We start from the raw sequence: 23,834 nt of genomic DNA on the forward strand, positions 1-23,834 counted from the left end.
AGGGGGCACAGTGCTGGGGGGGGGGGGGGGGGGGCAGGCACATTCTTTGCACAGGGGCCCTCTGCTGTCTGTGTCCACCTCTGGCACTGAATACTGTTTAAATGCTGCTGTCAACTTTGAATGCAGCTGTGAGGCACTGAGTAGGGATCCAGCTTCATACACCATTAATGCTGCCATGACAGAAATTTCCCCCAAGTGTCATTAATGTTTTAAAGCATAAATGTAAACATTGAAAAGGGTTATCCAGGAAAAAAAACTTTTTTATGTATATCAACTGGCTCCAGAAAGTTAAACAGATTTGTAAATTACTTCTATTAAAAAATCTTAATCCTTTCAGCACTTGTGAGCTTCTGAAGTTAAGGTTGTTCTTTTCTGTCTAAGTGCTTTCTGATGACACCTGTCTCGGGAACCGCCCAGTTTAGAAGCAAATCCCCATAGCAAATCTCTTTTAGACTGGGCGGTTCCCGAGACAGGTGTCATCAGAGAGAATTTAGACAGAAAAGAACAACCTTAACTTCAGAAGCTCATAAATACTGAAAGGATTAAGATTTTTTAATAGAAGTAATTTACAAATCTGTTTAACTTTTTGGAGCCAGCTGATATATATAAAAAAAAAGTTTTTTCCTGGAATACCCCTTTAAAGTAGTCTTACAACATAAACAGACCTGCAAAAGTTTTAATTCCATCTACAGACCCATATAAGGGCTTGTTTTTTGCGTGACCAATTGTAATGAAACCTCTCATTTTACCATAAAATGTACGGCGAACCCCCCAAAAAATTTTTTAGGGAGGAAATGTAAATGAAAAACACAATTTTGCGCATTTTGGAGGGTTTTGTTTTCCCACTATACACTTTACGGTAAAAATAACATGTGTTCTTTATTCTGTGGGTCAATACGATTAAAATGATACCCGTGGCTAGATACTTTTATATTTTTGTACCGTTTAAAAAAATCTAAAACTTTTTGTATAAAATCAGTAATCTAAAATCGCCCTAATTTGACCACCTATAACTTTTTTCTTTTTCCATATATAGGGCGGTATGAGGGCAAATTTTTTGCGCCATCATCTGTACTTTTTATCGATACCTCATTTGCATATATAAAACTTTTAGATCATTTATTATTATTTTCTTTTTTTATATATAAAATGTGACAAAAAAACTGCATTTTTGGACTTTTTTATTATTTACATTTACGCCATTCACCGTACAGGATAATTAACATTATATTTTGATAGTACGGACATTTACGCACGTGGCGATACCAAATATGTTTATAAAACAAATGTTTACGCTTTTTGGGGGTAAAATGGGAAAAACTAACAATTTTCATTTTTATTGGGGGAGGGGATTTTTCACTTTTTTTTTACTTTTTTATTTTTACATTTTTCAACTTTTTTTTTACACTTTTTATGTCCCCATAGGGGACTATCTATAGCAATCCTTTGATTTCTAATACTGTTCAGTGCTATGTATAGGACACAGCACTGCTCAGTATTATCGGTGATCTTCTGCTCTGGTCTGCTCGATCGCAGACCAGAGCAGAAGACCTCCGGCCACCATGCTGGATGATCGGATCGCCACGGCAGCGCTGCGGTCGATCCTACCATCCATTCAAAGTACCGCACTGCCGCAGATGCCAGAACCTGCCGTGTATGACGCAAGCACCGTTCCGATGCTCGCGGTCATACACAGGAACGTAAATGTACATCCTGGTGCGGAAAGTCCCCCAAAACCAGGACATACATTAACGTACGTGGTCGTTAAGGGGTTAATGTTGATAAATGTAAGGTTATGCACTTGGGACGAGTCAACAAAATATAGGAAAACTGAATAAAAATGCTACTGGAAATGACTTGGGGACATTGGTGGACAACTTTAGTGACCAGTGCCAAACAACATTTGGGAAGGTAAATAAAATCATTAGATGCCTCAAAAGAGTATAGTTTGTGGCAATTGGCATCTGCCTCATAAGGGGTTTTGCCTCCCCCAAGTAGGATTATAGGTTGACCTTGATGGACTATTGTCTTTGGCAGTACTCACAGGTAAGTCTACCACGTAGTTCAGTCTTACAACAAAGAACAATATCTGAAAAATAAAGTCAATAGGGCTGCCGTGGGTGAGCTGGGGTCAGCATACATTTTGACGTAGACAAAAACATTTGATGATGTGAATGGGGTCCAGGCTGCACAGTGCTAGAAATAACACATATTCATCTTCCAAATCCTCCATTGTTCTTTGTTTGACAAATATACTATATTGTATACAAATATATATATATATATATATATATATATATATATATATATACATACATTATTAAAAAAATTATTAATGCAATCTGTAACTTTTTAGCACAACTTTATAGGAGGCTAAAGCTCCAGGTTTCATACATATAGTTTGATATGTCTAGTTTCCCTTCACTCAATGAATGATAGCGCATGTGCTGCCTACAGTCACCACTAGAGCAAGTGGAGAGCACTAGAGCAAATGTATTTATAAAAAATTGAATCTAAGGGCTTTGCTCAATTATAGCATTTCTACCCTACCTACCTGATAAATTGCTGTGATTTCGGAGGGTATGACCACTGGGACCCTCAGTAATCTCAAGAATGGAGGTCTTTGAGTGCCTCTTGTGCAGGGAGCAGTGATCTACATTCTCAGCTTTGCAGGACACAACACCAGATTGTGATGAAGTGTTATTGTGAGAAGTCAAATATACCATTTTTTCAATAATTTTTGTTGACATTGGTTTCCATTACTCATTCTTACGTGATGCTTATGTTTTTGTAGGTAACATGTGTTCTTTGGACCAGCTTCTTATCATTCATTGCCAGTGTGTTTGGACTTGCGTTTAACAGTTATGATCTCCATGATTTGCTCTGCGTATCTAGCAGCCACTTTTTGTTTTGTAGGATAATATATGTAAGTTTTATGTTTATAATAATATATTACCCTAATAATATATTTGTCATGTAAATACTATCACTAAATGATATCAGACTTTTCCCATAGTACAAGATATATGGTGAATTACATTAAACGTCTTTTGTTGACATTCTTTGAATACATATCCAGTGGGGTCCAAAAGTCATAAACCAAAAGTGGTATTGCTTCTACTCTGTTGTAATTGGCTACCAGCTGACAAGACAATCCATTGGCCCCTTGAGATTGTGTGGCAGAAGGTTAAATAAAGGGGGCCCCCACCTTTTCTTAGAGTGTTACTGTCATTTAAATTAAAGGGGTTATTCAGGAAAAAACTTTTTTTTATATATCAACTGGCTCCAGAAAGTTAAACAGATTGGTAAATTACTTCTATTAAAAAATCTTAATCCTTTCAGTTCTTATGTGCTTCTGAAGTTTAGGTTGTTCTTTTCTGTCTAAGTAATCTCTGATGACACGTGTCTCGGGAACCGCCCAGTTTAGAAGAGGTTTGCTATGGGAATTTGCTTCTAAACTGGGCGTTTCCCGAGACACGTGTCATCAGAGATTACTTAGACAGAAAAGAACAACCTTAACTTCACAAGCCCATAAGTACTGAAAGAATTAAGATTTTTTAATAGAAGTAATTTACAAATCTGTTTAACTTTCTGGAACCAGTTGATATATATATAAAAAAAAAGTTTTTTCCTGGAATACCCCTTTAACTTTTATGTTGTACAGACAAGTCAAAAGTTAAGATCAGTTGGGGTCTTGTTGCTTAGACCCCCTCCAATCCATAGTTATAGTTGTTACTTCCTGGCTCAACTCTCAATGCAGGAGATAGGCTCTATAGGCTCTAAGATGGAATACACATCAAGCCGGGGAGTGGAGCTTCACCTAGTTATAACTAACAATATATCTAGAAATCAGTAGGGGTATAAAAATTCAGACCCTGACTGATCAAAAAATCTAACATGTCTCTGAGACAGGTCAAAAGTTTTTCCTGCCAGAAAAGTGTCACAAATGATGCCAGCAGAGAGAGACTTCAGCATTAAAGAGTGCACTCACCACTTCCCTTAAGGAAACAAACCATCATGGAGGGCCATTTTTCTCACCCAAGCCTCAGATGCCAAACCCCAACCTGATGGAGTCCAGGGGTCTTGTACTGGTTCTAGCGGTGCAAGGCAATGCACTAATGCAAACATAAAGTAAATATTATAGTGTGATAAGTAAGAAGATAATTTAAATGTGTCTTGAACAAGTCCCTATCTGAAAAATTAGTCTTAATAATCAATAAAACCATAAATATTGCTTTCTTTATAAATATATTTACACATGAATGAGCAAGCACCACTGAAGCCCCCACAGGAGCTAACAAAAATATTACAGCAGATAGCTACGATTCTGACACTTTCACTAAGTTCTGATGCTAGCCAACTGTTATGTACTCTTGGCCATTTGGACCCCATTATCTTCAACTCGGAGCTTTGTCAGGAAACAAAGGAGGCACTGTTACCCATAATAACATATATAGAATGTCACATTGCACATAATATATCAGAAGTTCTCACATTGTTTTGCGTCTGGCATTGGCTTCTTGAGGAGCCTAAGTTAGGTGATCTACCAGGGGGACCAGAGACAAGTAAATGTGAGGGTGCTTTTTAGATGCCCCAATGCACCTCACCAGCTAAAACAAGTGTTGAGGGATCAAAAATCTTTATGAGCATTACGCTAGAAAACATAATAAAAGGCACACAAGCACAAACCCATCAATAAACAGCCTGAAGGCCTAACATCAGGATCTTTCACTCCACCGGTAGATAACAATCTTATATATAGCCACCACTGTAATGCATTAGTATGTTAACAGCAGGCATATCAATCAGAGATAAATTTTATATATATATATATATATATATATATTTATATATATACTTCAATTGTTTTTTTTTTCTCTAATTTTCAAAATTGACAACTTTATACGTTACAAACGGGATCTTCTCGTGATTTTGTCCTTACAGGATAGAGAGTATAAATTATATTGCTTTCTAATTGCTTTGAATATTCTGGCGCTGGTTCTGTCATTTTTTGCATCATGCATTGGCAATGTGGCTCTTGGACTGAATAGAAGGTAACTATGTGATTAAAATGATGTGATGTTATGAAGGAATACAGAATTTGACCCAATCCTGGCAGAACTGCCAAATAGTTTTGAGACTATGGGCAGGTTTTTAGCATCCTGTTTTGACATACACCTCCCGAGGCATCCACTTCGGATTGCATGATCTTATTGGAATTGTCAAGGTTGACATCAGGAATAATATTTTGCTGACACTGCAATCATACGACAACCAATAACTGTAAAAAGCAGGATCTGTACATGGATACTGCAGTGCAAGAATAGAGAAGAATAGGATAGGGCAGAGGTACCTAACATGCAGTACACATATCCCCAAGGGGTACTTAGCAGCTCTCCTTGGGGTACCCGAAAAAAATCTGTAAAGGTGGCCAAAGCCACTGGTCACTGCTTTTAAAGTGGCCAACTTTAAAGTGTACCTGTCATTAACAAACATTTAATATATGATGTAGAAAATACCATTTGTTTCTTTGTAATATAATGTATGTGTATATTTTTGTCCCTGTAGCTATTGCCTGTATGTCTCTGTAATGAGACCAAATACAGGAAGTGTGGGTGGACATGCAGGGCTTTGTGCACTAACAACAAGCAGGGCCCTGTGCAGTGGAGTCCTATGACATGCCCTCAGCTCACACAGCAGGATGACTGACAACGGGGAGCCTGCACAGAGCCCTGATTGTCCCACCCACACTTCCTGTATTTGGACTCCTCACAGAGATACACAGGCAATAGCTGCAGGGACAAAAATATACAATAGCTGTAGGGACAGCATTTTTTCACCCCAAAATATAGACACTTTTAAACCAATGTATATTACAAATATACATATAATGATATTATCTACATTAAATATAAAAAGTTTTTGCTAACGACAGGGACACTTTAAGAGATGTGAGTAGTGGCTGCTGGTACAATTGACGTTGCAGGAGGACAGCAGAGGAGAAGTGCAGCATTGGGGAGAGAATATGGAGTTAAGAAAAACATATAAATTAAAAATAGCAGCAACTATATTAATTACAAGCATGTTGCTAATAAAGGGGTAACATTTTTAAAAAAAGGTCTGCCAAGGGATACTTGGACAAAAAAGATTGGGAACCACTGAGATAGGGGAAGCACAGGTAGAGAAAATAAAACAAGAGGAGAGAAGAGAAGGAGAGGAAATGATGGAAGAAAAAAAAGAAAAAAGAGGAAATTAGAGAAGAGGGAGATAAAAAAAAAAAGCAGAAAGCAAGGGTATACATGCAAATTTTATATGAAAGTGACTAGACATCTGTGAATTCACTTGACTGATATTACTTCTTTTTCTTTCTTTTTGTAGACGGTCTTCTGTTTATGTAACAGAGAGGCCATGATTCAGATGATGAGATGGCACAAAATGACAACACAATCGCATAATGAAAATACCACAATTGCCTTCAAAATAAATATACTTCCTACAATAATGTACTACTGTATCATTGTGAGAACCAAATGTGTATTCTATGATGCATCAAGATTTTACATAATGTAATAGAACATGCAGCATTGTGACCAAACTGTATTATGCCCTTTATGATGTTAGATGTCTTGTTGACTTTATGCACTTTATTTGTATATAAACTTTTGGTTAAGTTTACATTCACTGACTCTTATACACTAAGATATTCATTGTCATTCCTATTTTTTCTACCAGTGTGAAGAAGTTACTTCTTGATGTAATAAAAAACAAAAAGGATATCTCAGTTATTTGACAAGTTATAGGTCATATATGATCATGCATTGACTTTCCTGTAAAAATATTTAATATACTAATTGGTTTCATTAATGCTCTATATCATGAAAAACACCACAGAACGGCTAGTCAAATTTGCAAGTGTTTTTTTTTTTTTTTTTACCAGTGTTTTACAAGTGTTTTCCCATTTAGTAAATACTCTTAGCATGGGGGTTCCCTTCCCATGTGCACAACCGTAAGTGTGCAAGTTGTCCAGGCCCTCACCAAGGCTGGGCCATGTTCCCAGGTCACTGGACAGAGTCTTATTAAGGTGTGGTAAGCTTGTGGAGGTATAGGGTATATGGGGTGTAGCTGTGCAGTGATGAAAGGGTGCTTGGTTAACCCTTCCCTGTCATGACGCCAGGGTGAGGCTCCTCAATATATTCTTGTCCTATCGCCACCCGTCCCAAGAACAATAGGGAGGAATAAATGATTGTCCACAACCAGAGATTCAGAAAACTGTAGAAAACTTTACTGCAGATTTTATGCAGAGGTAACACAGGAACAGTCTTTACATAACGGGAATGTTACTCTCAGTGGAGCTGAGAGAGCCACCTATGTACAGCTACTACAACACCTGCAAATTTTGTGTACACGTGTACAGAGTGAAATTTTTCATGTACAAGAACCATTTACATTTGGTTCGACCTTGGAACATACATTTATTAGAATTACAACAATTTCCAGGTGCATTAACCTGATATAAGTGCAATTGAGCAATGAAAATATATTACTGTTGGGTTATGTACATATTAAAAGGCGCACAAGGATCATCAGTCCACCCATGTTAGGAGTCCACAGAACCCCACACAACACGGCTAGCACAATTTAGCCGGGCACACACTTATGAATATCCTAAGGCTAGGAGTCTCTTGACCAAAAGGCCAGGCAAAAGCTTGAGGGTTGCATAGATAACTCAAAACCGTCTTAGCAAAGTTCTGCTAGGTGCTTCCTTGAACGTTGCAACAGTCTGTGGAGACAAAACTGAAATTAAACATGAGAGTCAACCCTTAACAGAACCCCGCCCCTTTTAACTTCTGAACAGGGAAAGGAGTCCTTGACGGGGTTGATGGTGGTGTCCCACACCACATTAGAGAGGGTAGACTGGGACACTGAAGGGTTGACATTGACCATGTAATTCATGGCCGCTGCTGATGATGCCAATGGCACAATGGTTGGTGCTGGTTGATTCGGCCCCACCTCCTTGCATGGAGTGGGTCACGGCACATGCGTGGGTGCCTGATGAATAGGCCAAGCCTCCTTGATAGGAGTAGGCCTAGGCACAGTGGTTGGTGCCCGCAGTTTAGGCCTCGCCTCCTCGGTATGAGTAGGCCTGGGTACATTACAAGGCATGGGGACGTCCAGATGCTGTGGAGGAGGACCTCTGTCATGGGAGGCAATGGGGAGTGACCTCTTCGGCCTCAGTCCATGCGGATCCGCCTCCCTGAAGATTACCCCAGGAGGGGTGGCCGGCCAGTCATTATCGCCATCGGACAATGGGGGTAGTTCACAGGCCCCCTCCGTGTTCAGCAACAACTGCTGCAGACGGTCGGCAAGGTTTTGGAACAGTTGGATTGAGACCGCCAAAACTTTCCGTTGCTCCGGCACCATGTTGGTACTTTTCCATCGTGGAACACTGCTCTCCACCATGTCTGTACTCTCCCTCTCTTCCTGGTGCAGACTGAAGAGGTCGCTGTGCAGGGCTCCTTTTATAATGGGCTTCTCCAAAATTGCCGCCGACCGTAAGGACATCTTCTTTGCAGCCCCGGCTTCCAGTCCCCCGGCAAACAACAGCAGTAAATTTAAGTTCCCCTTTGGTTGCGACACATGTACTTGATCGTGGTCGTGGCGCAGTGCGGGCTTTCTTTGCACGCTTTTCTGGAAGCGGATAAACTCTTGCATTACTGTATGGACCAGAGGATCGTAACATGAATTCACCCCATACTTTACACATCTTTGCAGCCAATAAATTTTCGCCTCCCCCCTTACTTTTCGTGCGCATTTGTCGCACACAGTACCGTAAGCACAGTCCCGTACACTTGAATCCGATTCACAGTACATGAATAAAGTTCTTTACATGGGGGGAGTACTCTGTTAATGGTGGCAACAGCTGTAGGCACACACCCGTATCCTGTTCGTGACGCCAAAAAGCTATGTGGAAAGCTTGTGGGGGTATAGGGTATATGGGGTGTAGCTGTGCAGTGATGAAAGGGTGCTGGTTTAACCCTTAACTGTCGTGACATCAGGGTGCGGGCTCCTCAATATATACTTGTCCTATCGCCACCCGTCCCAAAAACGATAGGGAGGAATAAATGATTGGCCACAACCAGAGATTCAGAAAACTGTAGAAAACTTTACTGCAGATTTTATGCAGCGGTAACACAGGAACAGTCTTTACATATGTACAGTCTATGAGGATCCTGACAGTTGGTTGGGACCTTGTGTGTATAACCTCTGGATATTTATTTACGCTGTTCCGCTGGATTTAGGGGATTGGTTTTAGGTCCAGCAGTCACGCAAGCTTTAGCAGGGATTTGGTTTAGTAACTCACGGTTAGTAAATTGCGGGATTGTTAGGCTTTGGTCCAGGTTTTGCCTGGTAAGTCGCATGGATCTCCTCTCTCTGATCGTCAGGAACCCAAGAGATGCTGCTTGTTTTTCAGCTCAGGAGCAAGAGCGCAAGAGAAAGAGCGAGGATTGGCTGGCAGCTCCCTTATATGGGCAGGGGCTGGCCTTGAGCTGATTGGTTCATCCCAACTGTCAGTCCTTTACACAAAGGATTATGGTAGTACATGTGACTACCCACATGACCTGGAAGGTCCTTTAGCATACCATAACAGTAGAAACATTAGTCATGTGACCTAAGGTCCTGCAGACACTATATAGATCAATACATTACACTAATTATATACATGTAACACATAAAATTAATGAATGAATGTTACGCCGAGCGCTCCGGGTCCCCGCTCCTCCCCGGAGCGCTCACGGCGTCTCTCTCCCTGCAGCGCCCCGGTCGGTCCCGCTGACCGGGAGCGCTGCACTGTCATGGCCGTCGGGGATGCGATTCGCACAGCGGGACGCGCCCGCTTGCGAATCGCGTCCCAAGTCACTTACCTGTCCCGGTCCCCGGCTGTCATGCTCTGGCGCGCGCGGCTCCGCTCTCTAGGGCGCGCGCGCGCCAGCTCTCTAGATTTAAAGGGCCAGTGCACCAATGATGGTGCCTGGCCCAATCTTCCCAATTAGCTTGTTTAGTTTCCACCTGTGCACTCCCTACTTATACCTCACTTCCCCTGCACTCCCTTGCCGGATCTTGTTGCCGTTGTGCCTAGTGAAAGCGTTCCCTTGTGTGTTCCTAGCCTGTGTTCCAGACCTCCTGCCAGCCGGCATCGTGACAGTAGATCCGGCCATGGATTTCGCTGAGGTGCCGCTGTCAAGTCTTGCCGACATTTCCACGGTGATTGCCCAGCAATCCTTAATGATCACCCAACGAAATCACCAGCTGGCATACTTGACCACCGTGACACAGCAACTTCAGTCACAGATACAGCAGCTGCTGCCGCAGATACAGCAACTTCAGTCACAGACACAGCAGCTGCAACTGCAACAACCATCTCCTCCGCCGGCTCCTGCAACTCCTCCGCAGCGACCGGCCGCTCCTAAACCCTGCTTGTCCCTGCCGGACAAATTTGATGGGGACTCTAGACTCTGCCGTGGTCTCCTGCCTGGGAAGGCCCTGCCATGTGCCACACCGCCCGGAGCACCTCTCTCACAGTATCCTTTGCAATCCACCCCTGTGCCTCCCGCCGAGGAGGCTATGCAAGTGGATCGGTCCCGCCTGACCCCTGAAGAGAGGACTCGCCGCAGGAAGAAAGAAGATTTACTTCTATACTGCACTGTGCGTTACCGCACAGAACCCCTGCTCTTGAGCATGGAACTTTTTGTTTTGCCCAAATGCTCCTCTGAAGTCCTCCTCGGTCTGCCATGGCTCCAACCCCCATCCTCTGCCCTTGTCTGGACCACCGGGGAGATCGGGAGCTGGGGTGCTTCTTGCTACAGAAAGTGCCTCACGTCTGCTCCCAGTCCCGTCAGTCAAGCCTCTGTGTCTCCCCCTTTACCTGGCCTCCCCAAGGCCTGTCTGGACTATGCTGTGTCTCCTCCTCACGGCTCCCGTCCTGTTGACACTCTGCCCCGTGCCGGGCTTGACCCTCTTCCCTCCCTCCCCACCCCCACGCCTTCTTGTGTGCCCGCTGTTGATGTGGTTTCCCGGGGCTTCGCCACCATCTGGAAGAAGACTCTGAAATTCCTCATGCTGGCCTCATCCCGGGTGAAGAAGCTTGCCGGGAAAAAGAGAAGAGCTCCTCCTATTTTTGTGTGGCTCTCCGCCAAGTATTTCGGCTTCCGTGTCCCCAGTTTTTATCTCGGACCACGTTATCTTGGACCCTTTGTAGTCGAGTGCTCAGAGGAGAGATCTTGGGAACCTGAGGACAACATCCTGGACAAAAGTCTTATCCTCAGGTTCTCCGGCTCCAAGAAGAGGGGGAGACCCAAGGGGGGGGGTACTGTTACGCCGAGCGCTCCGGGTCCCCGCTCCTCCCCGTAGCGCTCACGGCGTCTCTCTCCCTGCAGCGCCCCGGTCGGTCCCGCTGACCGGGAGCGCTGCACTGTCATGGCCGTCGGGGATGCGATTCGCACAGCGGGACGCGCCCGCTTGCGAATCGCGTCCCAAGTCACTTACCTGTCCCGGTCCCCGGCTGTCATGCTCTGGCGCGCGCGGCTCCGCTCTCTAGGGCGCGCGCGCGCCAGCTCTCTAGATTTAAAGGGCCAGTGCACCAATGATGGTGCCTGGCCCAATCTTCCCAATTAGCTTGTTTAGTTTCCACCTGTGCACTCCCTACTTATACCTCACTTCCCCTGCACTCCCTTGCCGGATCTTGTTGCCCTTGTGCCTAGTGAAAGCGTTCCCTTGTGTGTTCCTAGCCTGTGTTCCAGACCTCCTGCCGTTGCCCCTGACTACGATCCTTGCTGCCTGCCCTGACCTTCTGCTACGTCCGACCTTGCTCTTGCCTTATCCCTTGTACCATGCCTATCTCAGCAGTCAGAGAGGTTGAGCCGTTGCCGGTGGATACGACCTGGTTGCTACCGCCGCTGCAAGACCATCCCGCTTTGCGGCGGGCTCTGGTGAAAACCAGTAGCTACTTAGAACCGGTCCACCAACACGGTCCACGCCAAACCCTCTCTGACACAGAGGATCCACCTCCAGCCTGCCGACCCGTGACAATGAAGAGGTGACTAGGGGTTATCTCAGCAAGCGGACCCCAACAGTACCAAGGAACTCTGACTTTGGGGACCCAGCACACCAGGTACAGTATGAAATACAGTACTGGGGACAGCACAAAGGTAATGCCAGACAGGGATAGGTGAAGAACACAATAGAAAGTGTGCACTGGCCGTTTAGGTTGCAGCCAAAGCACATGCATTGCCCCTAGAGGGCAGACAAGAAACTGCAGCCATTGGGGAAGATGCAGGAGAGAGGCCAGAAGCCTGAAGCAAATAGTGGAGAGGTGGAAAAGGGAACGTGACCCAGTCTTGGTGAGGGCCTGGACACTGTGCACACTTACATGTTATACTGATCCATACAGAAATTGATTTATTTGTCCACTTTCAGGTACCATAAATTATAGTCGAATAACACCAGATATAAATATAAAATTGAATAATTGCATAATACCTTAGTAGTTTTATTCTTTTAATATTGAGATCAGTATAATGGCTCCTTATTTAAAGGGCTTTTTACATTGATCGTAGATTATCATTGTATGATTGGCAGGGTTCCAATTATGCCAGCCCTGTAATCAGCCACATGACAGAGCCACAGCTCTGACATATACACATTGAATAGCACTGGAATCAGATGGATCCATTCTTTGAGAAGTGGTGGTGCATCCCACCTTAAAGGGGTACTACAGTTTAGGAAAATGTATCCCCTATCCATAAGTGTCTCATCGCGACCACGGGGACCCCCCTGCGATCTCCTGCCCGCCACCCCAGCTCTCCCCATGACCAGAGCTGTGTTGGTCGAGACACCCCCTTCATGCATCTCTATGGGAAAGCTGTAGATACACCAGTACAGTGCTCACCAGCACACCAGTACCAGCGACAATGAATATTCAAATTGAGCCAGCTGGCCCGCCTCCAGCATGCAATTCACAGAAGATGGGAGCACACCTTCGAAAGGGACAGATCTCCGGAGTAAAGGTAGGTATAGGACCCCTCATCAGTCTCCTGTTCACACACAATATAACCCAGTGTATTGAGTTTATTGTGGGTTTCCTTTTAAAAAATCTACCACAAATGTCTTAAATTTTACAGTATGTGTGTCTCCCTGAGAAAATTTCCATGTCATATAAAGAGATAACAATTCATGGACCATACAGTTCTATTACAGACACTGGAACAGTAAGCAAATGGTAATATGAGAAGGTAATAAAACTATGACAGTAGAGGTAGATAAAACCTTCATAAGAGAATTTCTGAGTTACACAACCACACACGAGGTCTAAAGGTTCACAGCTCTGTGAGTATTTTTCCAGTGTTAAGACTGATATGTTATTGTTTAAAATATATATTAAAACATTTTGAATATTCTGTTATATAATAGTGCACTAGTTATAATGTGCATTTTCTATAGACTAGACTAGACTTAATATGTAGTATACTGCTTTCTGATACATGATATGACAAAATATCAGCATGTTTGGCATTTGGTATATTATTGCATAAATGTTTATTACTTTTATGTAATTTTTTTTTTTTTTTTTGGGGGGGGGTACATTTTTTTATTATAATTAAGAATAAAAAAAAATCATTTTACACTTTTTAAGCCCCATAGGGGACATGTATTTGCAGTCATTAGATTGCATGCACTACATAATGTTATGCCTATTGCATAGCATTATACAGTGAGATCGGCGCTCCCCTGATATAGCCTGGCCAAGCATCAGTGAAACGGGAATCCACCGGCCGGAGGCAGGTAAGGGTGCCCTCCTCTGCCATTTTAGCCCACTGAGCTAGGCATCATCTATGATTTAGTACTTTAAACTATGTGATCGGTGCTCCCTGTCATTAGTGGTATGGGTCCAGCTACTAATAGTTTTAATAGCTTCTATGAAACTAACGCACCTCTTGCTTCAAAGTACCTCAAAAGAATTATTGTTCTTAGCCAATTGATGCCATACTGTTATCATCCAAAAAGTCAGCCATGTTGGAAATTTTGGGGCAATAGTTGGATTGAAGAAACTTCGGTAACAAATTATTTAGCATTTGAATATATTCTCAGAAAGATCATTTGTTATTATCCCGGTGTCAATGATCATGTATTGCCAGTTTAAACAACTTTATCGGCCAATACAGATTAAAGTGTATATGGCTGCATCTGAGAAATTATTGTTTATCAGAAGATCATTTGTTCAAGTGTTGTTCTACCATCACCTACTTTTACCTAGTGTGTATAGCCACCTTTAGTCTAGGAATGGGCTTCCTCTGGTAGCCCCAGTAACTACATAACAGCAAGGTCAATGAGACTGCTGTACAGCAGCAACCACAATAACATGTTCACAGAGCAAGTACGGTGCACAGGGCATAGTATATATCAAAGTCTGCACTACAACTTGCAATAAAAGGCACAATGGTTATAAGCATATCAAATCAAAGAAGCAACAAGAACTTTCCTTTTTATGTTTTAGGGCACCTGCCAATCAGGGTAAGCCCATCCTCTGGGACCCCCTGCAATCGTGAGGTGAAAGCACAGGTGTAGAACCATATCCCCTCCTGAGTTTTTCTCTACACAACCACACTCCTGGCCATCCAGTTGGTCAGGATAGTACGAGGTAGTCAAAAGGATTCCAGGCAAATCTATTTTATCTCTCTATAGTATTTTCCAGTACCAAAAAATAAGCCTTTTTGTTTTTATGCAAATTGGGCTCAAAAGCCAAGGGGGTGACGTCACGTCCCCAGTCCCGGAAACCCGGAGGTTTCCAAAACAGGAGATGCAGCACCCGCATAGAATGTGGGTGCTGCAGGGAGATCGCGGGGGGTCTCACCAGCGGGCCCCCCGTGATCAGACATCTTATCCCCTATCCTTTGGATAGGGTATAAAATGTTTTTATACCCCTTTAACTTGCAGGCATTGATCCTTTGGAAGAGACTGTGAGGATTAGGATATATGCCTGAGCTTTTTTATAAGCAGTTAGTGATCTGCTTTACAGCTGGAACCATGGACACAGGGGACACTAGACAGGACTTGAAGATTTTACTAGACGTTCTCTGCGACCCTTTCAGAGGTCATTCTACAGGGAGGGGAATGCTGAGTTTCAGCTGTAGTGAATGGTGTTTTATCTATCTACTGTTGTCACCTTTACTGTATTCCTGTCTATGCTGAAAAGAAAGGCACTGCTGGGAAATAATCTGTACACAAAAGGAAGTCTCAGATTAGTTTTAGGCCTAGTAGCCAAAATGGAAACTGCAAGATTTCAGGATTATTATAAAATATAGATAGTAAAAAAGAAAAATGACAAAAAAAACTCAAAAATCATAAAAACACTGTTAACCCCTTGAGAACACAGGGCATTCATGTACTCCCTGGTTGTGGTCCAAGTGTATGGAGCACGCTTACAAGCTGAGTGCACTTCATACCTGGTAAGAACAGACAGGATTTCTTGCTAATGCCAATCATTGACCCTTCGGATGCTACAAAGTTAATTGCAGCATCAAAAAAGTGTTAAAAATGCATCGCTGCTCCATTAGGGGGCTGATCAAGACGTCCGCTGTGCAATCATGCAGTCCCGATCAACCCTCACCTGCTTCTGTTCTGACTGTTTGTCGAGGCTAGAGAAGCAGAGCGCCGATAACAACACACAGTAAGTGGATAGCAGTTTGAAAGAAAAGGAGACCAAGAGTGGCCAACATTTTAGGTTGTTTTTTCTGGAGTAAGGAGTTGTTTGTTTGTTTTAGAAATGAAAGGGGTACTCCTCCTCTAGACATCTTATCCCCTATCCAAAGGAGCCTCATCTGATTTGTTTTATTATACCGTTTCGTAGCTTCAGTCTCAGTTACTCATGTTTTCTTTTTCCACAGTAACTGTGAATGTCTTTACAAATGAATGAAATCACCACGCAGGACCAAGAATATGCACCTCCAAAATATGATGAAATTATCGGAATTCCAATGTGGAATGTCAACACAGTTCTACCTACTGAACATCCATGGAATGAATATACCCAGCCTCCCGCATATGATACTCTTCCTGATACACCAATATGGACCATCCCACTTCCTGATCCAAACAGGTCACTCAGTGCTCAGCAATTGAATGCAGACTCTCAGGTTCATTTATACTGCCCAGTATCCTCACCTCAGTACCGGAGAACAAATGCTGTACTTTCCCAAAACTATGAAATGTCGCTTTTTAGGTATAGATGTTGGAGAAGTCCACCAGCAATTATAGGGGTGAGTAAAAACATTAGGTCTAAACTAATATGCAAAAAAATAAATAAAAGTGGAGGATAACCCACAACTCCCAATAGTTTCAGATACTTTATACTAGAACAGACCTGCCTCCTGGGCTCCAAATAGGGAGTGTTGAGAAAGTGAGTCTATGTCATGGTGAATTGGGAATTTGCATGATGGATTAAAATGTAGCTGTCCTTATAATATAGATAAGGATTATATGTACAGTTGTGCTCATAAGTTTACATACCCTTGTAGAATTTATGATTTCTTAACCATTGTTCAGAGAACATGATTGATAACACAAAAAAATTGATTTCACTCAGGCTATGTTTCTACTAGTTTTTTTGCCCTACGTTTTTGGGTTGAAAAAAAACGCCTGAAGAAACGCCTGAAAAAACGCCAGTGCAATTTCCTGCGTCTGGCATTTTTCTGCAGTTTTTTTCTGCCGTTTTTTTTCATTTTTGTGGAAATTGCACCTTGGCAGTTTTTTTTTGGCACCCAAAATTTTTGGGTATCTAAAAAAAAAAAAAAAAAAAAAAAGGATGCAGTAGTGATGGAAAAAATATGTATTTAACAGAATTTTTATTTTTTATAACTAAATTGTAACACATTTTTAATAAAGTGTGTGTGATTCACTTTTTTCTCAATTTATTTTTTAGGTAGTACTACTACTCCCAGCATGGAACAGACTGTTCCATGATGGGTGTTGTAGTACCTGTACTAATAGACATATCGCCCCGGGTGTCAGTCTTGACACCCGATGTGATCGTCCATAATATAGCAGAAATGCGAGCGGCTCTATACAGCGCTCACATCTCTGCTCTGTACTCCGGCCAGTGATGTGAATAGAACATCACTCATTCATATTTTCCGCCCAGAGTGGTGATTGTCCGGATGGTTGGAGCCAATCACTGCTCTCTGAGGGAAATATGAACGAGTGAGTGGCCGGCCTGAGTATAGTGCAGAGAAAGCCACTCCATCTCTGCAATAGACAGGACGATTGTATCGGGTGTCAGTAGTGATACCCGCTATGATCTGTTCTTACCTGCAGGTACTACTACTCCCAACATGGAGCGCACTCTGCTCCATGCTGGGAGCTGTAGTATCTGCATTAATAGACAGATCGTAGCGAATGTAACTTCTGACACCTGCTGTGATCTGTCAATCTACAGCTAACAGCATTGAGCAGAGTGTGCTCCATGTTGGGAGTAGTAGTACTTGCAGTTAAGGAAAGATCACAGTGGATGTCCCTCCTGACACCCGCTGTGATCCTCCTGTATAATTTATAGATGCGGGCGGCCGCTCTTCTATGGTCCCCTGCAGTGACGTATATATACACATATTCATATTTCCCACAGAGAGCTGTGATTGGCTTGAACCATCTGGCCAATCACAGCTCTCTGCAGGAAATATGAATAGGTGTATATATACGGCAGTGCAGGGGACCATAGAAGAGTGGCTGGCCGCATCCAGGGCCGGCCTCAGGTGTTCAGGCGCCCTGTGCGAGCTAACCTTGTGGTGCCCCCCCTCCCCATTACCCCATAAACATACACAAAGAGGAAAAAAATCTTTGCAACAAATATTTTTCTTTAATTACAGATAATTTAAGTGCAAGTGCAAACAAGTACAATGATAAATAAATGGGTTGACTGGTAACAATCATGTATATCAAACACATTAAATACAGAAAAAAACTGCTAACTGAGATAATATATGTGCAAATGCAATAATAACTGGGAACATTGGTAGACAAAATATACTCCTCCTGACAAGTAATATTAATCTAAACCCCAAAATACAACTTTACATGCTTTTGCCTTTGCAAACTCATCAATCACATTGTTCATGTCCAACTTCTTCAATGCAACTCCCCTGTCCCCCTTAATCAGTCCCCTGTCTCTCTTAATCATTAGCCTGTCCCCTTAATCAGTCCCCTGTCCCCCTTAATCAGTCCATGTCCCCCTTAATCAGTCCTCTGTCCCCTTAATAAGTCCATGTCCCCCTTAATCAGTCCCCTGCTCCATGCTGGGAGCTGTAGTATCTGCATTAATAGACAGTGCAGTGCAGGGGACCATAGAAGAGTGGCTGGCTGGCAAACAGCTGTCTCACCATGCTGGGAGTTGTAGTTACGTGCATACAGTTGTTGCATAACTACATCTCCCAGCATGCCCTTCGGCGATTAGTACATGCTGAAAGTTGTAGTTTTGCAACAACTGGAGTTTTGCCCCCCCCATGTGAATGTGCAGGGTACATTCACACGGGCGGGGTTTGCAGTGAGTTTCCGGCTTCAAGTTTGAGCTGCGGCAAATTTTCCACCGCAGCGCAAACTCCTAGCTTGAAACTCACCATAAACCCCCACCAGTGCGAATGTACACTAAAAACACTACACTACACTAACACATAATAAAGGGTAAAACACTACATATACACCCCCTTCCCCTGTCCCCCCCAAAAAAAATTAAAAACATATTGATAGGCACTTAGGCAGTGTTTCCAAAATGCAGGAACCCTGTTTGGGAATCACTGGCATAGAATACCCCTATGTCAATCCCTATGCAATCCCTAACTTAGTCCTCAATGCACATGGTGCTCTCTCACTTCGGAGCCCTGTTGTATTTCAAGGAAACAGTTTAGGGCCACATGCATTACAAATTTTTTGGGGCTTTTTCTCCTTTTACCCCTTATGAAAAGAAAAAGTTGGGGTCTTCACCAGCCTGTTAGTTTAAAAAACATTAAAAAAAATTACACTAACATGCTGGTGTTGCCCCATACTTTTTATTTTCACAGGAGGTAAAAGGAAAAAAAGACCCCCACAATTTGTAACATAATTTCTCCTGAGTATGGAAATACCCCATATGTGGGCGTAAAATGCTCTGCGGACACACAACAAGGCTCAGGAGTGAGAGTGCACATTTGAGGCCTAAATTGTGATTTGCACAGGGGTGGCTGATTTTTCAGTGGTTCTGACATAAACGCCAAAAAATGTATACCCACGTGTGACCCCATTTTGGAAAATACACCCCTCACGGAACATAACAAGGGGTATAGTGAGTCTTAAGACCTGATAGGTGTTTGACAAATTTTTGTTAAAGTTGGATGGGAAAATGAAAAAAAAAAGTTTTAGCTAAAATGCTGGTGTTACCCTAAATTTTTCATTTTCACAAGGGAAAATAGGAAAAAAAAGCCACCCAACATTTTTAACCCTGTTTCTAAATATAGAAAGAGAACTTTACCCCATATGTGGATGTAAAGTGCTCTGCTGGCGCACTACAATGCTCAGAAGAGGAGGAGCGCTATTGCGCTTGTAGAGAGAAAATTTGTCCGGAATTGTTTACAAATACCCCATGGTGCCAGAACAATGCACCCCCCCCCCCACATGTGACCCCATTTTGGAAACAACACCACTCACACAATGTAATAAGGGGTACAGTGAGCATTACCCACAGGTGTCTGACGGATTATTATTATTTATTTATTTTTGCTGTTTTGGCACCATAGGGGCTTCCTAAATGCGACATGCCCCCCAAAAACCATTTCAGCAAAATTTGCTTTCCAAAAGCCAACTGTCACTCCTTCTCTTCTGAGCATTGTCATTTGCCTGCAGAGCATCTTACATCCTAACATGGGGTATTTCCATACTCTGAAGAAATGGGGTTACACATTTTGGGGGGCATTTTCTCCCATTAACCCTCGTAAAAATGGTAAACTTTTGAAAAAAACTGCACTTTAGTGAAAAAAATGAATAAATAATTTACATATCTGACTTTAATGAAAAGTCGTCAAACACCTATGGACTGTTAAGGCTCACTGGACCCCTTGTTACGTTCCTTGAGGGGTGTAGTTTCCAAAATAGTATGCCATGTGGGTTTTCTTTTGCTGTTATGGCACCATGGGGGCTTCCTAAATGCAACATGCCCCCCAAAAAACATTTCAGCACAATTCACTCTCCTAAATCCCATTGTCGCTCCTTCCCTTCTGAGACCTCTAGTGCACCCACAGAGCAATTTACATCCACATATGAGATATTTCCTTTCTCGAGAGAAATTGGGTTACAAATTTTGGGGGGTTTCTTCTCCTTTTACCCCTTGTTAAAATAAAAAAAACTGCGTCTACAAGAACATGCGAGTGTAAAAAATGAAGATTTAGAATTTTCTCCTTCACTTTGCTGCTATTCCAGTGAAACACCTAAAGGGTTAACAAACTTTCTGAATGTCATTTTGAATACTTTGAGGGGGGGGGAGTTTCTATAATGGGGTCATTTATGGGGTATTTCTAATATGAAGGCCCTTCAAATACACTTCAAAACTGAACTGGTCCCTGAAAAATTCTGATTTTGAAAATTTCGCGAAATATTAGAAAATTGCTGCTGAACTTTGAAGCCCACTGATGTCTTCCAAAAGTAAAAACATGTCAACTTCATGATGCCAACATAAAGTACATATATTGTATATGTGAATCAATATATAATTTATTTGGAATGTCTGTTTTCCTTAAAAGCAGAGTGCTTCAAAGTTAGAAAAATGCTACATTTTCTAAATTTCCATGGTATTTTTAAAATTTTCACCAAGAAATGATGCAAGTATAAACAAAGATTTACCAATAACATAAAGTACAATATGTAATGTAAAAACTATTTCGAAACCAAATTCAAAAGTAAAAGCATTCCAGAGTTATTAATGCTTAAAGTGACAGTAGTCAGAATTGCACAAAATGCTCTGGTCCTTAGGGTCAAAATGGGCTCGATCCCCATGGGTTAAAAAGTAGAAGAATGTGTAACAAATAATGCGAACATAAAGAAGACATATTGTAGATGTGAATTAATAACTAAATTTATTTGGCATAACGATAGTAGTAGATAATTTCCAATCTAGAAAAATTGTAATTTTTAAAATTTTTAAAATTTTTTAGTTTTTCACAAAAACTGCTGCATGTATCAACAAAAAATTACTACTAATATAAAGTACAATAAGTAACAAAAAATTGCATTGCCAAGTAAAAGCATTCCAAAGTTATTACCACATAAAGAGGCACATGTCAGATTTGAAAAAATAGGCTGGGTCATAAAGGCCAAACCTAGCCGGGTCACGAAGGGGTTAAAGACTAGGGAACAGGGCATACCTGTATGCCCTGTGTTAAATCATAATCACAACACAAACGATTCAAATGACCCTGATCAAAAGTTTACATACCCCAGTTCTTAATACCGTGTATTGCCCCATTTAACATCAATGACAGCTTGAAATCTTTTGTGGCAGTTGTGGATGAGGCTCTTTATCTTCTCAGATGGTAAAGCTGCCCATCCTTCCTGGCAAAATGCCTCCAGTTCCCCTAAATTCATGGGCTGTTTTCCATGAGCTGCAGGTTTGAGGTCTTCCCAGAGTGGCTCAAAGATATTGAGGCCTGGAGACTAAGATGGCCACTCCAGAACCTTCACTTTATTTTGCTGTAGCCAATGACAAGTTGACTTGGCCTTGTGTTTACGATAAATATAGGTTTGATTTTGTCATACTTCTGGAAAATATCATAACACGAAAATTTATACGTTTAAAAATGTCCTATTCTGACCCCTATAACTTTTTTTAATTTTCCGCATACGGGGCAAAATGAGGGCTAATTTTTTGCGCTGTGATCTGAAGTTTTTAGCGGTACAGTTTTTGTCTTGATCTGACTTTTTGATCGCTTTTTATAAATTTTTTCATGATATAAAAAGTGACCAAAAATACGCTACTTTGTATTTGGAATTTTTTTATGCGCATGCCATTGACCATGCGGTTTAAGTAACAATATATTTTTATAGTTTGGACATTTACGCACGCGGCGATACCATTTATTTTTATTTACACCATTTTTTTTATGGGAAAAGGGGGGTGATTCTAACTTTTATTAGGAAAGGGGTTAAATCCCTTTTATTACCGTAACTATTTTTTTCACTTCTTTTTGCAATGTCATAAGGGCTATAACATTGCACATACTGATCACTTAGACTGATCACTGCTATGCCATAGCATTGATCTGTGTTATCTGCGTTTGATTGCTCAAGCCTGGATCTCTCAAATGCCATTCGGACAATGAGGAGAACGATAAGGCACCTCCTGCTGTCCTCTCAGCTGTTCGGGACGCCGCGATTTCATCAAACAGCTCCGCTGAGCTAACCATCATAGATTTCTCCCATTTTAGATATTTAAAGGGTTAATACCGGACATCAGCCGCTCGGCAATGTCCGGTATTAGCCGCTGATAGCAAGATACGAAGATACGAAGCACGCTCAGCTTCTGAGTGCGCTTTACAGATCGGGAGCTGGCAACGGACGTAAATATACGTGGTTAAGAAGCCCTGGATCGGACAGTACGGGAGAGGAGGGGCACGTGACAGGGGGAGGATGATAGGGGGGGCTAACGGGGAGGAACTAACAGAGCAGGAAGTGAAGAAGGACAGTGCAGCGCTGGATGTGAAAGTTGACCGCCTGCGGTTTTCTCTGGTAATAGGGGTTGGGTTTTGGGGGTTCACATAGTCACAGCAGCAGGGTCTGGAGAGGGACTTGAAGGCATTTGGAGAGACCTGGAGAAGAGTGTTGGAGTATATGGTGGGGCTGGGGCGTTACCCAGACGGTGGTGGAAATTCCTGCGGGGGCGGTCCAAAAGGGGGAATGGTCTCCGAAAGAGGTGCCCTTGGGTCAGGTGAGGTACGGCCAGTGTAAAGTAAGAGACTGAAGATCCGTGCTGCCTTCAAGTCCTCCTTCAAGTGGGATAGTGTTTTAGGATTGTTTTTTGCACTGTTAAAAATGTTATGGGTAATGTTTACCTAATTATTATAAGATTTATTCATATTTGTTAATATGTTATTTAAAGGGGAACTCCGGTGGAAAAAAAGTTTTTTCAAATCAACTGGTGCAAGAAAGTTAAACAGGTTTGCGGATCACTTTTATTTAAAAATCTTAACCCTTCTAGTACTTATCAGCTTCTATATACCACAGATATACTACAGAGAAATTTGTGAAGTTCTTTCCAGCCTGACAACAGTGCTCTCTATTGACACCTCTGTCCGTGTCAGGAACTGTCCAGTAGGAGAGGTTTTCTAAGGGGATATGTTTCTAATCTGGACAGTTCTGACACGGACAGAGGTGTCAGCAGAGAGCACTGTTGTCAGACTGGAAAGAAATTCACACATTTCTGTTTTATACAGCAGCTAATAAGTACTGGAAGGATTAAGATTTTTTGATAGAAGTCATTTACAAATCTGTTTAACTTTCAGGCACCAGTTGATTTGAAAACATTTGTTTTCTACTTCTTTCCACCGAAGTTCCCCTTTAATAAATTGGGCTGCTGTGGCCTTTTTCTACCATGGTTGGTGTCTGCTACTTTATGGGGTATGGGTGGGGTCACAGCGGTGTAGACTTTCCCCTAGTCAAGGGGTTAATATACTTTTTGACACCATACACAGATTGCTGTAATGCCTCCTTGAGCATGGATAGGCAAGTATGTGAAATATAAGACAGTCACACGTGTCAAATACGACAAG

General features: G+C 42.3%; 1 protein-coding gene and 1 long non-coding RNA gene across 3 annotated transcripts in view; one reads left to right on the plus strand and one right to left on the minus strand.

The window, feature by feature from the left end:
- LOC130282865 (uncharacterized) overlaps positions 1 to 23,834 on the minus strand; it is a 92,015-nt gene that overhangs the window by 55,979 nt on the left and 12,202 nt on the right. The window contains exon 2 of the long non-coding RNA XR_008846540.1: positions 3,992 to 4,115. This is a non-coding gene — a long non-coding RNA (uncharacterized LOC130282865). The remainder of the gene's footprint in view (positions 1 to 3,991; positions 4,116 to 23,834) is intronic.
- Positions 9,082 to 23,834, plus strand: part of LOC130282862 (membrane-spanning 4-domains subfamily A member 15-like) — a 47,596-nt gene continuing 32,843 nt past the window's right edge. The window contains exons 1-3 of one of the 2 annotated variants that reach the window (XM_056531739.1): positions 9,082 to 9,749; positions 12,093 to 12,169; positions 15,942 to 16,313. In XM_056531739.1, coding sequence (XP_056387714.1) covers positions 15,951 to 16,313 — 363 coding nt within the window. In that variant the 5' untranslated portion in view covers positions 9,082 to 9,749; positions 12,093 to 12,169; positions 15,942 to 15,950. Of the gene's footprint in view, positions 9,750 to 12,092; positions 12,170 to 12,969; positions 13,065 to 15,941; positions 16,314 to 23,834 lie in introns of those variants that run through there. The other variant, XM_056531741.1, reaches the window with a different exon arrangement.

The sequence above is a fragment of the Hyla sarda genome, chromosome 7, assembly GCF_029499605.1.
Source record: "Hyla sarda isolate aHylSar1 chromosome 7, aHylSar1.hap1, whole genome shotgun sequence".
Lineage (NCBI taxonomy): Eukaryota > Metazoa > Chordata > Amphibia > Anura > Hylidae > Hyla > Hyla sarda.